This window comes from Acanthopagrus latus, chromosome 7 (assembly GCF_904848185.1).
Source record: "Acanthopagrus latus isolate v.2019 chromosome 7, fAcaLat1.1, whole genome shotgun sequence".
NCBI classification, from domain to species: Eukaryota; Metazoa; Chordata; class Actinopteri; order Spariformes; family Sparidae; genus Acanthopagrus; species Acanthopagrus latus.
Window position 1 is genome coordinate 13,096,424 of NC_051045.1, and position 8,775 is coordinate 13,105,198.

General features: G+C 40.7%; 1 protein-coding gene across 2 annotated transcripts; it reads left to right on the plus strand.

The window, feature by feature from the left end:
- Positions 1 to 297: 297 nt before the first annotated feature.
- Positions 298 to 8,679, plus strand: arhgef3l (Rho guanine nucleotide exchange factor (GEF) 3, like). Of its 2 annotated transcripts, none has more exons than XM_037103900.1 (13): positions 298 to 531; positions 1,308 to 1,356; positions 1,457 to 1,504; positions 2,057 to 2,113; positions 2,283 to 2,390; positions 2,495 to 2,653; positions 2,999 to 3,061; positions 3,216 to 3,312; positions 4,760 to 4,836; positions 5,027 to 5,284; positions 6,416 to 6,586; positions 6,932 to 7,124; positions 8,155 to 8,402. In XM_037103900.1, exons 1-13 carry the CDS (start codon positions 494 to 496, stop codon positions 8,400 to 8,402), a joined length of 1,566 nt encoding a protein of 521 aa, XP_036959795.1. In that variant the 5' UTR covers positions 298 to 493. The 2 variants fall into 2 exon arrangements, with proteins under 2 accessions (XP_036959795.1, XP_036959793.1); XM_037103898.1 differs by having other exon boundaries at positions 299 to 531; positions 1,454 to 1,504; positions 8,155 to 8,679.
- The last annotated feature ends 96 nt before the right edge of the window (positions 8,680 to 8,775 follow it).

Sequence of the window (8,775 nt, forward strand, 5' to 3'; positions counted from 1 at the left end):
CAGAATTTTCAATGTAGAGCACATCCAGGAAACGCATTCTGAATCAGCTGAACGCCTACCTGAGTTATTAACATAAGGGCCTAATCAGATATAGCACTCGTTTAAAACTTAAATTATAAATGTAATTTTTTTTTCTCTCGCTTGTGCATCATACTGCATTTTAATTTCGTTGGTCTGGAAAGTGGTGCAAAAGCTGTCAACAGTTTTTTGGGTAATAAGTTTAAACAAACGAGTTTTGAACCCTCCTCCCCTGAGAAGAGCGGATACATGAGTATGTGCAACTCTAAAGGATGTGGTCGATTTGTGAGATGAGGAAGAAAGTGAGGAGGAAGGAGTACATCGAGCTGTGACAAAGCTCCCTGCAAACAACTCGGTGTGTTCATGAAACGGTGGGGGAGAAAAACACTGGCTGTAACCTCGGATTATTTCAAACTTTTCTCACTTTGAGAATGTGTAATGTTGCTGTGAAGATGCACTGAAGAAAGAAGAGAAGATGGAACTGGAGGAGACCGGTGAAAAAAGGACTTCCTGGTATGATACCTAACATTCATCGCTAAGTTCTACCTCGGCGTCACACAGACTGAAATAATGTGGAGAGAGGGATTAACATTCACAGATCAGTTGGTGTAATTTAATTTATCAATCTATTAAATTCTGTCAAAATTAGGTTGTTTGGTGTCAAAAATTGTGGGTTCTTTTGCATTAAAATTCACAATACTGATGTTGCAAAAATGCTGAAACCTACCACTGAACCTGAAACTACATTTTTACTGTATACTTGCACTTACCTGTTGGCTAAAGATCACACTAATAACCATTTTCCTACATAAAACCTACCTCTGCACGGGATCACATATGTTACACTCCATAACCTCATACTTATCTGCAATCCTTGAATAAAAAAAAGACTTTTTCTTCACGAAGAAACAGTCTTAAATTGTTTAAAGTATCTTGAAAAGATCTGAAAAAGTGTTGATTTAAGTGTCAGCTACGTGTAGATAATCTGGTTCAACAGGACTGAATACTTGAATACATTGGAGGCATGAAAGGTATTCTCAGCTCACTGTTATCGAATCTTTTTGCTATTACTGCTCTGTACTCTAATCCATGTCATCTCTACCCTTCTATGAAACCCATACTAACTTGAATCACAGAAAAATCTTCCACAATAAAGTATTCTGATGATTCTGATCGATCATTCAGGCAGAAACTAGCAGGATCACAGGCTGTGTTTAGATGTTACTCAAGTAAAATGACAAATGTGTAATTAAATGGGGTTTTTTTTTGTGTGTGTTTGTCCTTTTTAGGTATGTCTCACCAGGAGAGACAAACTCCATCCCCTGTGACCATGCTGGTGTAAGTCACATCACCTACCTTATTTATTTAACTTGTGGTGTCTAAAGCATGTGGGCACCTTCCAACCCAAAAAGCTCACTTGAATTTCTGCTTTTAGAAGAAGAGAAAACAAGACCCGGGCCCCGAATCTGTGATCAGAATCATGGAGGTGAGAAGCATCGTTTCTCTCTGTCTCTTTTGTAACTAGCGGAAGTTAGTCAACCTTACCTTTGTGACCGCAGTATTGAGTGCAGAGCTGATGAGTTACATGAACGCCGGCGCTCTGCTATGGCGGCTGCAGAAGCTGTCAGACAGCTCAAATCTTGGTTTTTTTAGGTCGCATTTCAAACTCTGTGAATTTCCACTTTTCTTGTTCTGCTGTCTGATCATGTTGTGTAACAGCAGGGACAAGATACACTTTTTTTTTTTTTTACTGCCGGTATTTAAACGTGTCTCACTCAGACTGTACAGCTGATGTGGTTAGTGTGTCAAAAGCAGGCAGACATCTTGTGTTTTACTACAGAGGCACAGTTTCAGCCTTCTTCCTCTTTGAAAGTGTCACACAGGAAATGAGAGATCTGCACCGTGCACCATCTCAGCCCTCTCCACGTCTCTCTCACGCTCTTTCCACTTTCCTGAAGTGTCTTGTGTGTGTCTCTCTCTCCTCTCAAGAGGCACGCTTCTAACTAACTCTGTTATGTGGCCTCCACTTTCTTGCCAGGATGAAGAGGAAGATGAGGAGGGTGAAATGATGTGCGACCACATGAAGGATTCAGAGGTGACTGTTCCTCTTTTGCAGAGGCCCTGATGTGTAGTTTTCTGATGTAAAAAAAAAAAATCAGGCCAGTGAAAGTCTAATGAATGACCCACTTTGATGAGCTTGTGTGCCATTTTTGGTTGTTGGTGGTGTTGTTGTTTGTTCAGTCTTATGTCTGTTTTAATTCAAGGAGCCCAGTAACAAAAGGGTCAAACCTGTGGGGAAGTCCAACAGCCTCACAGGTGTCATAACCCCAGTGAAGACCCCCGCTCTCAAACGCATCGGACAGTCTATTTCGGTAACAGTGCACAAACACACTCGCGCACCTGTTGCCATTCAAATAACTCTAATGTGCAGATGTTCAACCACCCTGCCCCCCATTTTTTCTCTTTTTTTTCACAGCGCTCGATCAGTTTTCGCACGGAGGCTCGACCTTTGCCCCCGGCCGCCCTGCGCCCCCGCTCAAAGGCCTCATCGTTTCCACGCCGACGCAACAGCCAGTGCTGGAGTGACACGGTGGAGAGTCACGACCTCACTGTGAAGGAGATCAAACGTCAAGAGGTGAGATGGACGACTAATTTAGCGTCCTTCAGCTGCACAGAAAAGAACTTCTCGAACAAGATGCAGTGTGTTCTGGGGATATCTGGGTCAGGCTGCGGTGCTGTGGGGCTGTGGTTTGCAGTGTGTGCAGGGTGATTAGTGTTATGCACTATTTCTCTGAAGCCGTTCTACACGGCGATTATGAAAGAGGATGTGAGCTGGCACTGCAGGCTCAACTTCCCCAGTTGAACAATCAGCTGTAAAAAAAAACCCCAAAAAAACTGCCAGTATGTGTATTTCACATCAAATTGCACGCGTGTTTGCATCCACGTTTGGTGTTTTTAACATGTTCAAATTCTCCTGCAGGTGATTTATGAGCTGACTCAGGGAGAGAGACAACTCATCGATGACCTCAGTCTGGTCAAGAAGGTGCTTTTTTTTTCCCCAACCACCAACACCACTGCCACTCTGTTCTGCATGTGCAAGTCGAATGTGTCACAAAGTGCCATTTCACCTCCAGATGCCAGTTTCCCACGTTTCTTTCTGCAGTGCATTTATATTCTTTCCTGACCTTTGCCCCCAGGTGTACTATGAGCCCATGCTGAAGCTGGACATCATGACGGAGAGCGAGCTTGGACAGATCTTTGGGACACTGGACTCCCTCATTCCTCTCCATCAAGGTAAACACTCATTAATAGTGTACGAGGCAAGTACGGATGAACGGTGGTGGAAGAAGTGTTCAGATCCTTTGCGTGAGTGAAAAAAAAAAACTGGGAAAACACTCAAAATTATGCATTAAAAAAGTATGTAATCAGCAAAAGTGTAGTTCTAGTATAAAAAATAGAAGAATCTATAGCACAGTTAAATCTTCCCTGTCAGTGTTTTACCATCATACAGTATCTGATGTTTATGGATTAGTATTAAAGCTGTATTAATGTGTATTTTGCATTGTATTACTGTAAATGTTTCAGATTTAACTCATTTTAACTACTTTTTTCATACAGTCGGGTAGTTTAATCAACATCAATGCATCATATTCTATAAGGTCATAATAATATTTAGAGTGTCTCTAAAAACAAAACTTTTCTTGAGCTTAGTTTTCAGCTTTTTTGACAATGCATTTTGCAGCTAGTCCAAGATGGATTTAAAATGTTTTGGGGTTTTTTTTTTTTTAGCTTAATGATGCAATATGTATGAATTCTAGTGGAAAATGTCACAAAAAATTGCTAAAATGATCAACAGACTGTGAAGAAAGAAACTGTCTTGATGTTACGACATCTTCGTTCTTGTATTGTGACGCAGATTTTTCTACTGAAGTTAGCGTGCTAACCAGCTAGCCGCAGCCCATCTCGGTCCAAACACATACATCGCTGCATGGCTAACTGAACGATAGCTTCAGTTTGTGGTTAGTCTGGGGATATTCTGAGCCTTAGATTTTTTTTTTTTTTTTTTGACTGAATTTCAACAAGGCACCAATTCTTACATACGGACCTTTAAGAAGTAGGCACATTCTCCCAGGATGATAATGAACACTACGATCCTTTAGTCATAAAGTAGTTCTCAGTGAACAGAAGGTTAGGAAAAGTCTTATTCTGAAGAGTAGAAAAGTATTAAAAGTAGTAAATATTTGCCTCCAAAATGTAGTGGAGCACTATAAAGTAGCTTAAAATTGAAATACTCAAGCACCTCAAATATATACTTATTTTCACCACTGTTGCTAAGTGTATTAGACACTATGATTAGTTGAGTCCCAGTGTAATTAAAAAGAACATTAAAATGTGTTATTGCAGTGTAAAAATACCCCCAAATCATACATGTGGGAAAGTGAAGATGTCATGTTCAAATATAACTTTGGTAAAAGTGAAAGTCACCTATACGACAGTACTTAAGCAAAAGATTAATTTGCCACAAAAACGAATGTGTAAAGCCTCACGAGGAGAATTCACGTTAATTCATTCACTTTCTATGTTTCCATATTATAACTGAGTGTGCTGATGTCATGTCTTTTTTTAACTTAAGGAAGTTGAGTTGAATTTGCCAACGCCGTCTCCGAGATGTAGTAACTCTGGCATTCGGTCAGCAAAAATCAGTACGAGTCCAACACTTGTGTCTGTGTTTTCCTGCCAGATCTTCTGGGTCGTCTCGAGCGTCTGAGGGGATCGGAGAAGACGGTGGGAGAGGTGGGGCCCACTCTCATGAACTGGGTGAGCCTCTCCGTGAAAACTAAGAGAAAACTTGGAGAGAAGAAGAGAACAGGGCACAACCCACCTTCACTCTCTCCAGTTCCACTAGTTCCTCTATTATGTTCCTCTCTTGAACAGAGCGACGGAGTTCGGCGTGTGCGCATCTCCGCTTATGTTTGGCTCATTTGCTCCTCCTCCTTCTCCCCTGCAGTTTCCTTGCCTGGAGGCCTACGTTACATACTGCTGTAACCAGGTGGGGGCTAAAGCCCTGCTGGACCAGAAGAAGCTGGAGAAGAGGGTGGAGCACTTCTTGCGCCTGTGTCAGGAGTCTTCGTTCAGCAGGAAACTGGACCTGTGGAACTTCCTGGATCTCCCTCGGAGCCGTTTGGTCAAATACCCCCTGCTGCTGAAAGAGATACAGAAGTGCACACCTGCAGACCACCCGGACGAGGACACGCTGCCTGATGCTGTGAGTTGCTGTCACACAGAGACTTGCAGACTCTGACATAAAACGTTAAACAAGACCATTCTATTATTTCTAAAGGGTTAGACCCTAACCCTTGATTTAAATAGACCTGGGTTTCCTTTAAATTGTCTTTATGATAACCATCATTAATAAAAAGTAAATCTGTAGTTAATTTAACTCTTGTTAGGTTATTTCACTGATACCAAACAATGGAACATTAATAATACCATTACAAGTGTTGTAAAAATCAGTTGCAACTTTACATTGAACACCCACTTAATAAATAGTTTATAAGGCATTTCATCAATTTTTTTTTAACTCTAAACTAAAGTTTAATTAGCTGTAAATTAATTACTCATGAATGATAATGATTTTTTACCACACTTGCTAATATATTATTTCATCTTCAGTGAAACATCTGATTTCTCAACTCTGTTTCTCATTTTCAAAACCTAACCAGTGGTCAGATTTTTATTGCCAGGCCTGTAACAATTTGTCCAAATTTATGTGGGCGCTACAAACGAAACTTGCGTCACAATGTTATGTGTTGCAAACTTGCATGTTGAAGTAAACATGTGTGTAACGCTGCCCTCTCACTGAAGCTACATAGTGCAGAGACAAGTGACAGACAGAGTGACTGAAACAGAGACCACATTCATCTTATCACAAGACACTGTGCCATCAACATTATTCTAAAGCATTTTTTTTAAGGTAGAAAAGTAAACGGAATGTGTCTTTAATCAATACTCAATAGATATTGGAAAGTGTTTTCTTATTATGGAGTCCATTAGCCTGCAAGCGTGGAAAGTCCAGACATTCGGCTTTAGGTAATATTATGTTTCACACCGGTGCCTCAATATGCAGCAAGAGATCCTTTTCTCATGAAAGATAAACTTCAGTAGCTCGTGATCCCTTGATGTCACATTATATTAAATATCATTCAAGCTCATATTTGAACCAAGAAGCTATCAAGCTACATACTAAATGTTCACATAGATTTATCTTAAATATAGGGTATGAGTCGTGTCCCAGTTATCTTTTAACTCTGAGATGTGCGTTGTGAGGAGATGAGACACTTTCTTCATCACTGAAGGGCCACGTGCAAAACATCGTGTCACTCTTTGCTCTGCTCAGTTGGAGCTGATCCAGAGCATCGTGGCGGAGGTGAACAAGAAGACAGGCGAGGCGGAGTGTCAGTTCTACAGGCGGGGTCTCAGCTACCTTGAAGAGAGTCAGAGACTACCAGAGATCCAGCAGTCCCGCTTCCTCTACTGCCACGGAGAGCTCAAGAACAACAAGGGCCAGGTAATAGGTTCTCTGTTGTTGTTGTTGATTGCCCTTTGAGGGCTTCACCCCAAGTCTTAGATTTGTTTCTGTCTCAACTGAAGAGGGTCAAATCTTCCACAACACAGTGGATCCTGAAATACTGACAGTTATGGGACCTCTCTGCCACCATGCAGATTGTGAGGCCCTTTATATGAGCGCTTTACCACCCTGTGTTTAGGAAGAGCACTTTGTATCATCACCTTGTATAGTAACTGTCACGTCTATATCATTTCTAAAACTTGTTTTGTGAATGACGGATGATATTTTGTGGTAAACGTTCTCGTAAAGCAGTACTTCTCACCCTGTGTGTGTGTCATCTGTTAGCGGCTGCACGTCTTCCTGTTCGAGCTGGCTTTGGTGCTGAGCAGGCCCGCTGAAGAGAGAGACGGATTTCAGGTGTTCAACGTGTACAGACAGCCTCTGCCCAATGCCCTCATCAACCTGGAGGAGATCCCAGACGGAGAGGCAGCGGGAGGAGGCACTTTCAGGGGAGCCTTCACTGGAGGGAATGATAAAGGTAACATCTATATAGTCATTGATACATGATATTGATATATCATGATACTGACCTTTTTTTTCTTTCAATTAATAGATTAAGCCATGATGGATGAAAACATAATGAAAAATGGCAAATATATAATATCACAAATATTCTATTTATGATTACACAAAAATGATGAAAAGCAGCAATTTCTCAAATTTTCTTCTTCGATGCCAAAGAATTGTAAAGTATTATAAATAATCAAATCTGCAAGTAAAGTAACCAATGGCTAAAGTTATCAAATTCACGTATTAGAGTAAACAGTTCAATATTTGCCTCTGAATTTTAGTGGAGTGAAAGTATAATGTACACATTTGTACAATAGTTTCATCAAATACTTATACTTAATTATTTACATTTCATCACTAGTCATATTAAATTCTGACCGTTTGATAACACTTTATGATAACCATTATTCCTGAATGGTAATTGTAAGGATAATGACACTTATAGCTAATAGTTATTTCAGTGTTTACAAACAAATATTATAAAACATTCCTTAAGCAGTTGTTAAGATTTGTAAACACTGGTTGCAACTTTACAATTAACAATTGCGTAATAAATGGTTTATAAAGCATGTTGTTGTTTGCTAACTTTGTTGATTTGTTCATTTATAAATGTAACATTTATTAATAATAATTGTTTAGCTACAAATGTGTATCAGTTCCAAATGTGAACCATTCTCCTTGATTACTAATGATCTGTGTAACCAGCCCTGAGCAGCCATATCAGTCAATCAAAGTCTCTATCATCCTATAAATGGCTTTGACAATTACTGAATTATCAGAACAGCTAACGATGACGGTAAAATCCAGTATACATTCTTTATTATTGCGTTCATGACGTGCATACTTTATGCCTCCCCTTCCCTGTTGCTTGGTGAAGTGAGGGATAAAGGTGTTACTGTACCTCCAGGCTCAAACTGAGAGAGAGTCATGCAACTCCAGCTCATTAGCTGAAGTGAAACTCACCCCTTCCTTCCCCTCTTTCTCTCTCCGTCTCGCAGTGAGGAACTGTTTCCGTGTGAGCAGCAGAGGACGCTCCAAACTCCACCCGTATTGTCTGCAGGCCAACGACTCCTTCAGCAAGCAGCAGTGGATCACCTGTCTGCGCCAGGCCATCGTGCACTCGCGAGACAAGATGGCTCAGACCAGCCAGTCGCAGCTCTCCCCTCACGCCGATCCCGCCCTGTATCACATAGCCGAGCTCAGCCTCAGCTCGGACACAGAAATGGCAGACCATACCAGTCGCTGACTGTTGGATTGATCAGCAGGAGATCCTGGGGATTTTCTATACATTTGTACATTGATATAAGAGAAAATGAGAGACTATCTGTGAGAGATGATTGTGCTTAGACACACACAAGGATGATATTGTTTTCATGCATTTTTCTGATGGATTGTGTGATTGTGGTGATCTGTGCTGTGCGTCCTGGGGACAGTATTACTGAATGTAAATGTAAAATGTTTCATTGTTTTTTTTTTTGTTGTTGTTGTTTTTTTTGTTTTTTTTAATAAACTGACACTTGGAAGTTTGTTGTGTTACCCTTGGCAAAGTACACAAAGACAGGTCTAAGTATAGCCAACAAGATCCACAAAGAAAAGATTAGTGACGATTATCCTCCCTC